A 17,173-nucleotide genomic window follows, 5' to 3' on the forward strand; every position below is an offset into this window, starting at 1 on the left:
TGTGTGTGTGTGTGTGTGTGTGAGAGAGAGAGAGAGAGAGAGAGAGAGGGAAGGAGGGAGGGAGGCAGGGATGGGGAGAGAGAGATGCACTACTATTCAGCCATTAAAAAAAAAAAAAGGAAATTCTGCTACTTGGGACACCATGTATGGACCTTGAGGCCACTTTGCTAAGTGAAATAACTGAGAAAAATAAATACCATATAATCTCTCTTACATGTGTAATCTAGAAAAATAAATTCATTGATAGAGGGAATACACTGGTGTTGCCAAAGGTAGGGGGTGGGATGAATTGGTCAAAAGGTATAAACTTCCCATTATAAATAAATCCTGGGGGTGTAATATACAGTATAGTGACTGCAGTTAACACCGTATTATGTATTTGAAAGTTGCTAAGAAAGTAGCATCACAAGAAAAAAAATTCTAACTATGTGTGGTGTTGCATGTTAATTAGACTTACTACGATTATGTCACTGTAGAGATCACCTTGAACACAAGGTGCCTTAGTATAAATACAGCGTAAGATGACCATCAGGTAACATCTGACAAGATGAGCTGTCAAAGCAAATATTTCCACCAAGTCAGCCAACTTCCTTTGAGCAAAACTTCTGGTATAAATGTAAAAATATGGAACGTCCTTTAGAGTTTGTTTTAATACCTTCTGAATCATGCTGCAGTTCTTACCCTTTCTTTCCACTTTTCTTCCGGGATTCTGTGGGTGTAGGAGGCGGAGGGGAAGGCGAATGTTTCCTCTTTCGAGCATTAGCCGATGCTTTTCTATCTCTTCTCTCTGGACTTCTGACTGGCTAGGAAGAAGTAAATGGAAATAAATATCAGCCACCCTTTGTGACTCCTCAGTGTCTACAAACCTTTGCCCAAGATGAGTTTTCACAAGAATAATACCAAACAGACTAGCTCAGAGCTACTGAAAGGAACATCATTAAGAGTCCTGGACCACCGATAGTCAAGACTTTCTCTGACCTTCCAGGTGATGCACCACCAACGGAAATATCAGAACCATTCCCCAAGTATTCAAACTATGCCATGAAACAGACATGCCCAAATCCTGCACAACTAAAATCTGTTCCTGTTCACAGTGTTTCAGACGGGAAAGACACTTTCAACTACTGAAGAAGATGAAACATCTGCTATTAAATTAATGATAATACAAACACTGGTGAATAAACTTGTGGAAATGTATCTGAAACCGCTCCTGACACATCAGTAAAAGGAATATGAGAAAATTTTATGACATAAAAGATGTTAAATAAGATTGCAATTTGTGATTTAAAAGTAATCTATAGAAGTAGAAATATCTCTCTTTGCAGCTGGAGCCGGCATGACCTCATACACGGACAACCCTAAGAAATCTACCAAAAACTGATCAGAACTAAAGAGCTCAGCAGTTGCAGAATACACAATCAATATACAAAATTCAACCATAGATGGTAACTATGGATTTAATAAAACAGACAATAAAGAATTAACACCTAGATAATCTAAAGTACTATACCTGAAGTACAAAAAATAAAAATTAAGAAAACACAGAAATTAAAACATCAATTAAACATTATCTCTGGTATCCTCATATTCCTTACCTACCTGCTTCCTTTCAGAAGCTCTGTAGCATCAAATTGGAAAACTGAGTCATCTTACATACCTCTACAGGGAGCTTTAGAGGAAATCTAAACCGCACACACTATACATTCAGTAAGTCTGAAGTTAAACATTTAAAGTTTTAATAATAAAATAATAATAAAAACTTAATAAAATAAAAATTTAATAAAATAATAAAAATTTTAAATGTTTATTTTTGAGAGCGAGGGAGAGACAGAGAGAGACCACAAGCAAGGCAGGGGCAGAGAGAGAGAGAGAGAGAGAGAGAGAGAGAGAGAGAGAGAGAGACACACACACACACACACACACAGAATCTGAAGCAGGCTCCAGGCTCTGAGCTGTTAGCACAGAGCCCGATTCAGGGCTCAAACCCACGAACTGCAAGGTCATGACCTGAGCTGAGGTCAGACCTTTAACCAACTGGGCTACCCAGGCACCCCTGAAGTTTAACTTTTTTAAGTTTTTAAAATTTATTTATTTTTGAGAGAGAAACAGAGAGAACACCAAGCAGGCTCCACACTGTCAGCACAGAGCCTGATGCATGGCTCAAGCTGACGAACCATGAGAACATAAACTGAGCCAAAACCAAGAGCCATATGTTTAACTGACTGAGCTACCAAGGCACCCCTGAGGTTAAATTTTTAAAAAGAACTATTAATATTTTGTTTTTTAAGTTTAGATAAAGAAAGACAGCATGAGCATGGGAAAGGGACAAAGGGAAACAGAGAAGATCTTAAGCAACCTCCATGCTCAGCACAGAGTCTGACACAGGGCCAGATCCCACGACCCTGGAATCATGACCAGAATCAAAATCAAGGGTCAGATGCTCAACTGAAAGAGCCACCCAGGCACCCCTTAACATTTAAAAAAAATTTTTTTTAACTTTTATTTTATTTTTGAGAGGAAGAGCACAAGCACGGTAGGGGCAGAGAGAGGAGGAGACAGAATCTAAGGCAGGTCCCAGGGTCTGAGCTGTCAGCACAGAGACTGACATGGGACTCGAACCCACGGACCATGAGATCATGACCTCAGCCAAAGTTGGACACTTAACTGACTGAGCCACCCAGGTGCCCCCTTAACACGTTAAGTAGACGACATGTCCAATGTGGGGCTTGAACTCATGATCCCAAGATCAAGAGTCATGTGCTCTACCAACAGGGTCAGCCTGGTGCCCACCCCTAAAAACATGCATTAAATACATTTTTATAGAATAACCCTAAAAATAAGTGAATAAATTAATAAGCCATCTAAATCTGAATAGAAATGGCTATGGACAGACCTGTTTAATAATGTGATAAAGAAATTAAATATTCCTAATGACAAAAAAGATATGGTTAGAAATACATTAAAGGAAAACAAATATGTAAGTATATTGGGGGGGGAGGCTAAATGAAAAATAAAATTTAAGTCAAATTCCAAAGCAAATAATGACAAATTATAAATAAAAGAATATGAAAAAGACCCAGTTTCTTTTTTTCTTTTAAGTAGGCCTCATGCCCAATGCAGAGCCCAACATGGGTCTTGAACTCCCGACCATGACATCCAGACCTGATCTGAGATCAAGCATCAGACGTTTAAATGACTCAGCCATCCAGGCACCTCTAAAATGACACACTTTTAAAATAACTTTTCTTATAAAATAAAAAAATACACACAGTGTGACAAAGAATTTTAGTAAGAAAGTCTCAGGGCTGAAAAGAGATATGAAAAAAACTACATTCTAAGTGAGGAGTTGAAGTATTTCTGTCTCAATTTTTCAAAGAACTAAAATACAAAACAAAAAGCAGAAACTTTATGCATCCCCAGTAAAACGGAATGAGAGTCTTACGAAGTGGGTCATTAATCAACAGACCAACACATCCAAATCTTCTCAGAACCCTCTACCTCTTGGGCCACATCTACCTCCCAAGTAGTAGCTTCTCAAGAATCATGAATAAATATTAGGTGGTTGGGCTTCTTAAAAGATTAGAGAGTAATAAATGTCACATCCTCCCACCTTAAAAAAGGGCTGAACCATACTTTTGAGACCTTGGAGGCTTATACTTTGTGCTAACTACTGTGTGTGTACATGGTAACAAAGCTAAAAACTACTATGACAAAATCAATTTTTCCTTAAAAAATCAACACCTAAATTAACTCGTGATAATATTTGGTTCACAAAATTAAAACTCAGATCTAGAAAGGAAAATCAACTATACTAGGGGTGCCTGGCTGCCTCAGTTGGTAGAGCATACGTCTCCTGACCTTGGAGTTAAGTTCGAGCCCTGTGCTGGGTGTAGAGATTACATAGAAAATCAGCAGGAACACTGCCACACTGCATGCATCACTTGAAAGCTCAATGACCCTTTGAGATTTCCATGCCCCTTTCATGGGAATGCCAGCTCCTGAGACAACTGTATGGCCATTTATTAACTTTTATATATACCTGATGCACCTTGGGATGTATGTGAGAGTTTATTAGTGAAAATGTAGCAACAATGAGCCCCAGAGAGAAGAAACAGCTAAAGGGAAAACACAAAACAAACCAAACAAAAAAAAAACGGTACCAAACCAAATACCTCTTCATTCTTTGTTGAAATTCGCTGACGAAAACTCACAGGCTTCCTGTTCTCATCCACCTCATAATCCTCCTCATTCATCCATTCATTGAAAACATCAGTATCCAAAATCCATCTCGCATGAACCTAAAACCACAATGAAGCATGTGTATCTATATAAATAATAAATCACTATAGTTTTTATAAAGTATTCAAAATAAAAGCTGACTTCTTATTCTCAAAGCCTCAGTTGCATAAAACAGTTTAAAAACGTGAGACTATTAAAGACCTGTGAATGGCAACTTACTATTCCTAATTTTTATTTCACGTTACTGAGTATAGTAAAAAAGCATCAGTGGTTTTGCATAGGCTGAGGTTTTTTTTTTAATTTTTAATGTTTACTTTTGAGAGACCGAGAGAGACAGAGGGGGAGGGGCAGACAGAGAGACTGGAACACAGAATTGGAAAGAAGGCTCCAGGCTCAGAGCTGTCAGCACAGAGCCCAACCAGGGCTCAAACTCATGAGCCATGATATCATGAAGAGAACCGAAGTCGGATGCTTAACCTACTGAGCCACCAAGGCAACCATAGACTGAAGTTTTGATGACTAAGACCCTTATGTTTGATAATCATGTCATTTTTCTTTATTTCAGCTTTATTCAGTTATAACCGAAAAATAAAACTGTAAGATATTCAAGGTGTACGTCATGGTGATTTGATATGCATACACACTGAGAAAGCATCCTCCCATCTATTAATTAACACATCTATCACCTTACATACTTATCTGCCTTGTGTATGAGAACATTTAAGTTCTATTCTCTCAGCAAATTTCAACTATACAATAGTGTCGTCCACTATAGTCACCATGTTTTACGTTAGAACTTCAGACAATTCTCCTAACTACAAGTTGATGCCCTTTTACCAACTGCTCTCTACTTCCCCCTGTAGCCCCCACTACCCAGCCCAGTCACTGGCAACAATTTCTCTACTCTGTTTCTAGGGCTTTTTTTCCCCCTTGAAGATTCCATATAAAAGCACTATCATGCGGTATTTATTGTTCTCCATTTGGCTTATTTCACTAATCATGTCATCTTTATCTTGATGAAAACCACTGATAAAAATTCAACTGCAATAGGCCAAAGCTAGCCACTGCTATAGGCATGTAGGATGTTTCTAGATTTATGCATTCAACAAAAATCTAAGGAATGATGAAAGAGGACATCTGCACAACATCAAGTACATAGGTGCTTTCTGAAGACCTTTCAGGAAGAGCCAAAGTTGGGGAGTGGGGCGCACCTGGGTGGCTCAGTTGGTTAAGCGTCCGACTTTGGCTCAAGTCATGATTTCATGGTTCGTGGCTTCGAGCCCTGCATCAGGCTCTGTGCTGACAGCTAGCTCAGAGCCTAGAGCCTACTTCAGATTCTGTATCTCCCTCTTTCCGACCCTACCCTGCTCATGCTGTCTCTCTCTCTCTCTCAGAAATAAAACACATTAAAAAAAAAAAAAAGTTGAGGAGTGGGTGGAGAAGTGAAAATCAGATTCGGGATTCTCCCAAGCCCTTTACATGGCAACTTCTTTTGTTTTGTTAATGTTTCTGAGTAAGAATTAATAAAATGATGGGTTCTCTGAATGTTGTATAGATACAGATATTTAAACCACAGATCTAGCTTATACAATATTCCTATCATCCAATACAATCTCTCAAAGGGAGTACAATGAAATTCAGGACTAGACAATTCTTCCTTGTGTAAACAAATACAAAATAATTTCAGCACCAAAATAATTAAATAGTGAGTTACTGACCACTGAAAAATGAGAACTCCATAAATCCATACTGGTAACAAATAAGGGGAGAGGAAGGGCTCTTGCTTATAGAACTCTGAAAGCCAAATGGTTAATGTGGAGGAAGGGCTGGAATGGAAAATCATCACTGTGCGATCATCAAAGAAAAGATTGGCTCAGGCAAGAATTTCAAGTGGATGCTAAATCTGGAGACGAATGCAGGATTTTGATGAGAATCAGGATATCTGTTTGGTCTCAAAGAATCTCTTACAGATTGCTTATAAATTGCAAGTGAAAAAAAAAAGTAGATCCATTACAGCACACCTTAACTGGGTGATTAGCATCACCAACCAGGAGCAGATGGACAGGACATGCCTCTCAATATGCGGCCCTGAGAAGGACACAACATCACTTACCCAATACTTTGATTTAACCATTAAAAAAAGATCACAAATTCCAAATGAGAAATGTTCCTTTCAAATTCAAAAATGTCTTAAGAGGCAAGGAAATGCCAGAGTAATGTTTCAGGTTAAAGGAAACTGAAGAGACAGGACATTTGACTGTAACAGCTAATATTAAACAGTATTCTGTAACAGAAAAAAATGCTACAAAAAACATTATTGGGTCAAGTGACAAAACTGGAAAACAGACAGTAATGTACTGTATCAACATTAAATTTTACTGAATTTGACAACTGCAATGTGCTTATGTAGGAGAATCTCGTATTCTTAGGAAAGACCAACTTATGCTTTAAAGGCCTGTGATATATGCATCTTTATCTCAAAAGATTATGAATAAAAAATATATACATAAAAACACACAGAGGGGAAGTGATAGGTCCAATGGGAGTACAATGTGAACAAGAGGCCAATCTGGATAAGCGGTGTATGCCACCTATTATTCTTATTCTTACTTTTTAAGTGTGAAGACATTTCCAAATAGAAGAGTTTCAAAATAGACTTTGTTAATCCCATTTTCCTCATATGAAATCTAAAGCTCTGGGGCACCTGGGTGGCTTAGTCGGTTAAGCGTCCAACTTTTGCTTAGGTCATGATCTCATGGTTCGTGGGTTCGAGCCCCACATCGGGCTCTGTGCTGACTACCAGCTCAGAGCTTGGAGCCTGTTTCAGTCTGTGACTCCCTCTCTCTCTGACCCTCCCCTGCTCACTCTTTCTCTCTCCTAGAAATAATAAATTTAAAAAAATTAAAAAAAAAAAAAAAAAGGAAATCTAAAGCTCTAAGTCTTTCTGAAGGCCTCACAACTCAAACTAGGTTGAATCAGGTATAACATCCAATACTTTGATTTAATTTAAGTGTTCAGTATACTACATAAAACAGCCAATAAAAACTATGTATAATTTCACTTCTCATGGAAAGGATCAGATCTCCTGCAAAAATAACTGATTCCAGGACTGGGATATAGAACTGCAAAAAGAGGTTCGAAGTATTTTGTCTCAGAAACAGGAAATGTGCAAAATGAATCAAGTTAATACCAAAAGGTCACAGGAGTCAGCTTAAAGGAGTCCCCACTGACTAAATTCTGGACCATTCATCAGAGGGCAGAATAGCGATAATGTCACTGTTCCATGAGCACGTACTGAGACTACAGATACATGTAGAGGGAGAAAAGAAAGCTCATTCCCACTGCAAAATGTCAATAACAAGCACAGACAGAATGGAGTGAGAAAACCACTAGTAATAACAAATTCAGTCAGGTAGGAATTACTTATGAAAGGGTCAGCAAACTTTGGTATACAAATTTGATGAAGAAAAGGATATTTATATAATCTCAAAGTATTCCTGTATACTTTTAATTTCAATAAGAAAACTGATAATGTTACAGTGGGAAAACCGGGCACTTAGCAAACAATCAGTCATAATGGGAAAAACTGAAATACATGCCGTCTGATGTGACACTCTGAGAACAGAATACCACTTAAGTAGTTTTGCAGCCAAGAATGCATAGCCTGAATATAATAATGAGGAAATATCCACATAAATTCAGATTCAGACATTCTAAAAAAACACACACACAAATCTAGCTTATATAGTTCAAAACTGCTAGTGTCGTGGAAGAAAAAGGCTAAAACTTCCACATTAAAGTAGACTAAAAAGATCTAACAACTACTTGCAGTGTGTGATCCTGAACTGGATCCTGGATGAGGGAAGAGACTCAGTGTAGCACTCTATCAATGGGACATTTGGTGCAAATGAAATATGGACTCTGTATCAGGTATTAATATTGCTTTAAAAATTAATATCCTACATAATGAACAACAAGTGAATCTGATAGAAGAGCATAAAGCAGCACTTTGTTTTATATTATTCTTGCAACTTTCAGAATTACTTCCGTGTTAAAAGCCAAAAAAATGGGGCGCCTGGGTAGCTCAGCTGGTTAAGCATCCAACTTCAGCTCAGGTTATGATCTCACAGTTCATAAGTTTGAGCCTCGCATTGGGCTCTCTGCTGTCAGTGCGACCCCACTTCAGATCCTCTATCTCTCTCTCTCTAAGCCTCTCTCTTAAAAATAAATATTCTTTTAAAAAGCCAAATTAAGAGTTGAGGATGGATTACTACTATTACTATAGAAAGGACTATTATATTAAGAGCCACGCAGGCACGGCTTCCAGCCTCCCTAAATGACACCATCAATGTTCAAGTGTACTCCTCATGCGCCTCTCTCAACCCTCTCAAACCACAAGAATTGGACTCTGGGGTCTCCTCACTACTCCTCACTACTGCCTCGTGACCACAGATATCTTAACAGGATGACAAGAAAGAAAGATCCTCATTCTGTATTTCCTTGAAACATAGTTACAGAAAAGAGCTGAGAAACGCTATTAAGTTACACAAGAATGTTTTTAAAAAGGGATCTTTCACCTTCCATGGCTTTTCCGGAATTGGGGGATCTTCAACTTCTGCATCAACATCATTACTATGGATCCAAGTATCATAGCTACAAAGGAAATGAGAAAAGGGAAAAACAGATTAGAATCCAAATTCACTCACTAAAAAGACTTTTAATCAAAAGGTAAAAATATATTTTAGAAATACCATTAGGATCCAGTAATAGCAATATTTCATACATGTTTGTCTCTGCTACTCTGACAAGAAAACTCTTCTGTAGAGGTCTATACTGATCTTGACACTGTTAAATCCAAAGTTCAAGCCTCAGTGCACAGAATTTCAATGTGTAGATCACTCTCTTCTCAAAGCTACTTCCCTCACTTGGCCTCTAAGGCAGCACTATCCTCTACTGGTCCTTCTAGCCACCAGCCTCTCCTCAGTCTTCACGGCCAGTTTCTCCTCTTCTCCCAAACCTCTTCAACACTGCAAAGTCCCAATTTTCAGTTTCTGAAACAATCCCCTTCTTGTCTATTCATTCTCTTGATCTTATACAGCCCTATGGCTTCAAATATATACTCATCTGCCCTCTTCCCTAAATGCCGGACTCATGAATTTAACTGCCAATTCTATGTCTCCCCTATATGTTTAGTAAGGCTTTCAAAACTAACATCAAAATTCAACACATAGTGCCATCCTGACCCCAATAATGTGCCCTAGTCAATCATCTCCATCTCAGTAAATGTCAACTCTATCCTTCCAGTTGTTCTGGCCAAAATCTTTGGAGACAACCCTGACTTCACTCTCAATCATCTCCTACAATCCAATCATCAGCAACTTCTACATTTCGTACCACCCTCAAAATATGCCCAGTATCTATCTACTTCTCACCCTTCTACTTCTGCCCAAAGCCTGAGTCAATTTTTTACAAAGCAACCAAAGCGATCCTTTTGAAAATCAAGTCAGTCCACATTATCACTACTCAAAACCTTCCAACGACTCCCACATAACTCAAAGGAAGAGTCAAAATCCTTGGAGTGGATTGCCAAGGCCTCATGATCTGGTCCTGTCTCCTATTGCTCTCCTCTCACTCATGTTATAATCAAGCCACATGGGCATTCGTGGGGTTCTTTTTTTTTTTTTTTAATGTTTTATTTATTTCTAGGAGATAGAGAGGGAGACAGCGTGAGCAGGGGACGGTCAGAGAGAGAGGGAGTCACAGACTGAAACAGGCTCCAGGCTCTGAGCTAGCAGTCAGCACACAGCCTGACGCGGGGCACGAACCCACGAACCTCGAGATCATGACCTAAGCGAAAGTCGGACGTTTAACCGACTAAGCCACCCAGGCGCCCCTCGTGGGGTTCTTTAAAGATGCCAGGCAGTGGCCACTTCAAGCCCTTTACAGAGGCTCCTCGCTACCCAGGTATCATATGGCTCACCCCCCATATCTTCACATCTCTGTGCTCAACAGTTTGCTCTTTCAATCACTCCTCCTACTCCTCCACAATTTTCAAATAAGCATAGAATTATCTACCAAATTGAAACTCTGTCAACGCCACAATACTGGCCAAGAAATTATTGTAAAACCAAGCGAAACTTAAATGAAAATAAAACTGTGGTAACAAGCATGGCCTCCCTGTAGTTACTACTCAGAAGTTAGTTCAAAAGCACCCGGAACAAGCATAGTTCTACGAATCTATTTACGGCACTCTGGTAAGTTTTCCAGTAACACTTAAAACATGAACTGGAGAGAAAAGGTCCTTTGTCAAGTTATGAATTATACCAGGTAAAGATTACAGTGATGAATCAGCAACTGATAACCTTACATTCGCTCAGTCCTGAGTACAATTATAAAGATAGAAGGGCACAAACTCCAGCAGATCCCCCTCCCCAGTGTCCTTTATTCTACACTTTCAGTTATCCAGTCAATGTGATTGAAGGCAGATGGTCCTCCTGATCTCTCATCAGAAGGTTGACAGGAGCCTAAGACAACATCATGGTGCCTGTGTCACTCACCTCATTTCATCTCATCACGAAGTCATTTTATGATCTCACATCATCACAAGAAGGGTGAATACCATACAGTAAGGTATTGAAATATATTTCATATAACTTTTGTCACAGCATATTGTTATAATTACTCTATTTTCTCATTAGTTACCGGTGTTAACCTGTCACTGTGCCTAATTTATGAATTAAACTTTATCATAGGTACATACATATAGGAAAAAATACAGCATACGTAAAGTCTGGTACTATCTCTGGTTTCAGATATCCACTGGGAGCCTTAAAACAAATCCCCTACAGATGAGCGTGACAGGGGGACTGCGATATAGTTAATAAAGAAAGTGAACAAGGCCCCTTGAGAAGACAAGACTTAAACTAGCTACTGTATCTTACCTGATACATAAAGAGAAAGTTTAGCAAACAGGCTAACATGTTTTTACTGTTATATATATAACGTGTCTTATAGTGTATTATTATAAAATTTATTTCAACTGTATACTTATGAAGCTTGTCATCGCAAATCTGAGTTTCTACCTAAATGTTTCAAAGGGCAAACTGGTTTCCTTAAGACTTCCTATACTCTTGAAAGGTTTAACAGTACCAAGGACTACCTGATGTCTCAAGACTAGAAATGTCTTATAATTTAATAATAATTTAAATATTATTAAAAACCTGTTAGTTCATTTAAAGTAATCAATTCTGGTTTAGAAGATGCTGATTAGCAAACTGACTTAATCTGGTTCTAATCAACTCAGCCTATATGAAAACTGTTCATATACTTCTCAAATTTTGAACATATCTAAAGACATTATTTCCTTCTTCAAAAATATCTTCACAAGTAAAATAAAGTTACTCAAACAGATTAACCTAAAAAGAGTGCAAAACTAGTCAGTATGTGTCATTGTACACGTTCATTGAAGACAATGAAAAATATAAACCTATGCAATAGTCTTATTCCTTCCATAAACTGAAATGGACTCCGATCAACTCTATATCTAACTACCAATTTAAAGGAGATACAGGGAACAGAAAAACATGTTGAAAAATGCCATAGTGAGGCTATAAAAAAAACCCACAGTGCGGTAAACTTTACAGGACAAAGAACCTGGTATCTTAAATAATACAATGCATGTGGTGAGGGGGTAGGGAAGACAAGAGAGAGCCTAGAATCTGAAAAATGTGTTTACAAATATATCAGTGAATCACAAAATGTGGCTGATTTCTACTTCCAACAAATATCAATCTATAAATTAATCATAAGTATCACTTATATGACAACACTGACTGGATAGAGGACACTGTATTAAAGAATTCTGTTAAGTTTTTTATATTTGACAGTGATGTTACTTTACTATTATTTTGCGGTCTTGTTTTTTTTAGAAATGCATATTGAAATATTTACTATTAAAACGTTATATTTCGGATTTGCTTCCAATAATATGAGAAGGCTAAAAGTGGATGGGGGTATAGGTGAAGGAAGACTGGTCTGACATGAAAAACCCACAATGGACAGAATCTCCCACGAAATTCATGGAAGGTTATCCTTATTTGGAAGTATCCTAGGACCACCATTTTCATTAACACCATTAACATCTAGTACTTATTTATAATATTCTTTATACTTAGAAAATAAAACACACATCGCTTCTCGGCCTTTTGGCTAAGAGAAGTAAAAGTGAAATGGTTATGATTTCAAGTGAAACGGTTATGATTATCTCCCAAGTAATAATAACACTAGGGAAATAAATTTCTGCCAAGAAGAAAAACTCTACTCTTTAGACATAAAATAATTCATCCTTTATAGTTTGGCATGGAGATTTTCTTTTTAAAAAACAAATAAAATTAAATAGTCATAAAATATTAGGGAGAAAAATTCATTTCTTGATGTAAACAAATATAGACTGGCATTCTAATACCATGCTGAAGGACTGTTTTGAAAACGCAACAAACTAAGATAAATAAAGCCAGCGACTTTAAACTAAGTTCCAAAAATAAGAAAAGTAAGGCTCAAAAAATGAGATCAAGCACTGAAACAAAGTTGTCATTATTAAGTAAATCAAACTACTTATAAATAAGTCTGGCTTCCAGGGAGAAAAATCCGTCCCAGGTCTCAGGACATGTCAACATTACCTGTCTGGATAAAACCCCCAGTGTACCAACACCTGCTTATCTTTTCTCATCACTGGTCTCAACCATTCTTCTGAAAGAAAAAAAGAAAATACTTTAGTCAGGCTAACAAAATAAATGAATAAATTATTATTTTGACTACATTTCTAATTAGAATTTTTGGTTTGCTAATAAGCAAACTCCAAAAAAATCTTCCCATAATTGAACATTGTGCCTATCATATTAAGAGGAAGTTTTTCAGCCATGTATGCAGAAATATTATATTCTAGGCCTATTATCCATCATTCTTAGCAAATCCAATTGTCCATGCAGTAAAATACTCCCCTCCCATCCATCTGCCCGTTTGTCTACAATTCCATCCAAATCATGAACGCTATATTCTTTACTGCCATATTTCCCATGTAAAACCTCTTCCTCTGAGGCTTTGCAATTACTGTACATGCTTCAAGGTGTTAAGTCATGCTTCATGTCCTTGATGAAAGTTCTACTACATGCTCTTCTTCCTCTAGATTCACTTCCTCTGGGATCCTATAGTGCTTCACACACTGCTACAGCAAAGCTTTTACCAATAATATTTTTATTATTTTTAATCGCATTATACCTGTTAATTTAGCCTCCCATCAACAATGTAAACAATATGGTCACATTAAATATTTTTACTTCAAGTTTCCTTACCAAAGATAGGTGCAAATATATACAACAGGATGATTCTTACTGATTTTAATCATAGTTGGATTATATCTACGTTTCAGTACTTGCATGTTTGTTTCTTTGGTAGTCTAAATGTAGCTTAGCAAACTTGCTTCTAGTGCTCAGAGGGAACTAATAAAGTAAGCCCCTTGAAACCCAAGAAATAGCAAAATAGAAAAACTAAGTGAAACCAGCTAAGTAAAAGGGGCTTTACATTGCCAATTTCAGTAAGAAATAGACCCAGGTTCACTGACTAAAGGCATGAAAGGCCACATGCCTGTGTGTTTTATTTTACTTTAAGTAGGCTCCACACTCAATGTGAGGCTCAAACTCACAATCCTGAGATCAAGAGTCACATCCTCTACCGACTGAGCCAGCCAGGTGTCCTATGCCTGTGTTCTTTTTCAAGCATTTTCAATTGCTTACCTTACTATCTTGAAAGAACGTGAATAGGAACAAATCAAGCCCTCAAGCCCTGTTCCTTAGCCTGATATCCCAAAATGGCCAAGGAAAAAGTAAAGAGGAGGCCAGTGGGTCTTTCATAACTCACTATGTGGCAAGAAAATATACTTTTTTATTTATTATCTTTTTAATGTTTTATTTATTTCTGAGAGAGAGAGAGACAGCGTGAGCAGGGGAGGGTCAGAGAGAGAAGGAGATCCAGAATCTGAAGCAGGCTCCAGGCTCTGAGCTAGCTGTCAGCACAGAGCCCGATGCGGGACTTGAACCCATGAACCGTGAGATCATGACCTGAGCCGAAGTCGGATGCTTAACCAACTGAGCCACCCAGGCGCCCCTAAAATATACTGACTCTTAACTAGTAAGAGCTGCCCTTTAGAATACCAAATCTATATTCAAAGGTTGTGCAGCTTTTAGAGATTAAGAAAAAATACCCATCTTTTTCACAAGTGACTTTGATAGAAAGACACTGTGGCACTGATTGCCTTTTGAAGTTTGCCTGGTAGCAGAAATAACTAAAGGTTAGAGATGTAAATCTACATTCTTCCCAGAGATGATTATAAGCCACACAGAACCAATAAAACCACAGTTTTATGAGTTAAAATTAGTGCAAACTGAGAACACACACATAACTCTCATAACTCAAAAATAAAGACATAGTCTAATTAAAAAATAAGCAAAGGATCAAATGAAACATTTCTCCAAAGAAGATCTAGCTACAAATGGCACAAAAACACATGAAAGACACTTCGGTCATTAACAATTAGGGAAATGTAAATCAAAATCACAAAGAGATACTGTCTGACACCCACTATGAAGACCAATATAAAAACAGAGCAAATAAAAAGTCTTGATGAGGATACAGAAAAATTAATGCTGATGAGACTATAAAATGGTATAGCTACCTTGGGAAACATGGTGGCAGTATCAGAAAATGTTTAATTCAGAGTGCCAATATGGCTCAGCAATTCAATTTCTAAGTATAAACACAAGAGAATTGGAACCATATGTCCCCACTATAACCTGTACATAAATTATCATAATGGCATTATTTGTAATTAAGTGTTCATAAGCTTACAAAATTGGCTAAACAAAATACAATGTAATTTAGTCATGAAAGGGAGTAACATATAAGAAGAAATGTCAGCAAAGTAGCATTAGAGATCTTGTTCCACTACAAACACACTGACTAAACACTAAAGCCTCCATGAGAACCCTAGGAACCAATTAACAGGTTGCAGTATCTCAGGCAGGCTCAAAGTCAAGAACAGCTACATTGCAACAGTAAGAAAAGCCATTTCATAACAACCACTGTAGCAATTTTCCCGAGCCAGCAGAGCTCAGCAGGATCAGGAGGAAATGCTGAGCTTGTAGCTCCTCCCTTGGACTGAAAAGAGTGAATATGTATCCAGTGTTCCAAATTATTAGGGAGGGGGCTATCTCAGAGCTTGGTATGTCTCACCTGACTTGGAGCACTAATGGAACAAATATGAAAAGAAAGCTAACTAAATAAGTTAATGTAGCACCAGAGAACCAGCCATGCCACAGAGAGGCTGGTTCAACTGCATGTGATCAGGAGAAATCACCCAGATCCCAACTTCTTCCTTGGTAGGAGGAGTAGAACATACATCCTATGTTCTGGCTTTTGAGAGGGCTGCCCAAGGGACAGGTTTCTGTCTCAAATGACTTAGAGTGTTAATGGGTAACTGGCATACTCTGGAAGCCTGGCCACCACCAAGATCAAAAGAGAGCTCAGTGGGGGCACAGGGGTGGCTCAGTCTGTTAGTTAAGTTTCTGACTCTTGATCTCACTTCAGATCTTGATCTCACTTCAGATCTTGATCTCAGGTCATGAGTTCAAGCTCCACATTGGGCTGCACGCTGGGTGTGGAGCCTAATTAAAAAAAAAATAAATGGGACGCCTGGGTGGCTCAGTTGGTTGAGCATCTGGCTCTTAATTTCGGCTTAGGTCATGATCTCAAGGCTCATGAGACTGACCCCGCATAGGGCTCAGCGTGGAGCCTGTCTGGGATTCTCTCTCCCTCCATCCTTCCTTGCCCCTCCCTTCCCTCACTCTCTCTCTCAAAAAAAAATAAACCATTAAAAAAAAAAAAAAAAGGATTGTAACAGCTATGAACAATTAAACACCAACAAACTGTAAAACCTACAAGAAACAGATAAATTCCTAGAAACCTACAACTGTCTAAGACTGAATCATCATCAAAAAGAAAATCTGAACAGACTGATGACTAGAGTAAGGAGATTAAATCAGTTATAGCTGAAAAAACCCCTACAAACAAGTCCCAGAACAGATGGCTTCACTACTGAATTCTACCAAACACTCAAAGATTTAATACCAATTATTTTCAAATTCTTCCAAAAAACAGGAGAGGAAGGAACACTTCCAAACTTATTTTACAAGGCTAGCATTTTTGAGATACCAAAACCAGAAAAGGATGCCACAAGAAAAAAATATTACAGGACAATATCCCTGATTAACATAGATGCAAAAATTATCAAGAAAATATTAGCAAACCAAATTCAACAATACATTAAAAAGATCATACACCACAACCAATGGGTTTTTATTCCAGGGATGCAAGATACATAGTTCAATACCAGCAAGTCAATCAACATGATACACCACATTAACAAAATGAAGGACAAAAATCATATGATCACTTCAATAGATGTAGAAAAACCGTTTGAAAACGTTCCACATCCATCTAAGAATAAAAACTCTTGACAGAGTAGTACAGAGCAAACATAAACTCAACATAATAAAGGCCATATATGACAAGCCCAGAAGTAACATCATGCTCAATGGTAAAAAGTTCTCAGCTTTTCAAGATCAACAAGACAAGGATATTCACTTTCTTTTTTTTTGTTTGTTTAATGTTTATTTTTGAGAGAGAGAGAGAGAGACAGGATGAAAGGGGGAGGGGCAAGAGAGGGGGACAGAGGTACACAGGATCTGAAACAGGCTCCAGGCTTTGAGCTGTCACCATAGAGCTCAATGCAGGGCTCAAACTCAGCAACAGTGAGATCATGACCTGAGCCAAAGTTGGATGCTTAACCAACAGAGCCACCCAGCTGCTCCCAATGATATCC

General features: G+C 38.0%; 1 protein-coding gene across 1 annotated transcript in view; it reads right to left on the minus strand.

The window, feature by feature from the left end:
* The window catches only part of SMARCC1 (SWI/SNF related BAF chromatin remodeling complex subunit C1), a 172,263-nt gene that overhangs the window by 118,578 nt on the left and 36,512 nt on the right, over positions 1–17,173 (minus strand). Inside the window, exons 7-10 of the mRNA XM_077777037.1 lie at positions 12,918–12,987; positions 8,817–8,892; positions 4,173–4,298; positions 682–803 (exon numbers count right to left, since the gene is read on the minus strand). Of these exons, the coding sequence (XP_077633163.1) occupies positions 682–803; positions 4,173–4,298; positions 8,817–8,892; positions 12,918–12,987 (394 nt within the window). The remainder of the gene's footprint in view (positions 1–681; positions 804–4,172; positions 4,299–8,816; positions 8,893–12,917; positions 12,988–17,173) is intronic.

This window comes from Crocuta crocuta, unplaced genomic scaffold (genome assembly GCF_008692635.1).
Source record: "Crocuta crocuta isolate KB4526 unplaced genomic scaffold, BGI_CrCroc_1.0 scaffold77, whole genome shotgun sequence".
NCBI lineage: Eukaryota > Metazoa > Chordata > Mammalia > Carnivora > Hyaenidae > Crocuta > Crocuta crocuta.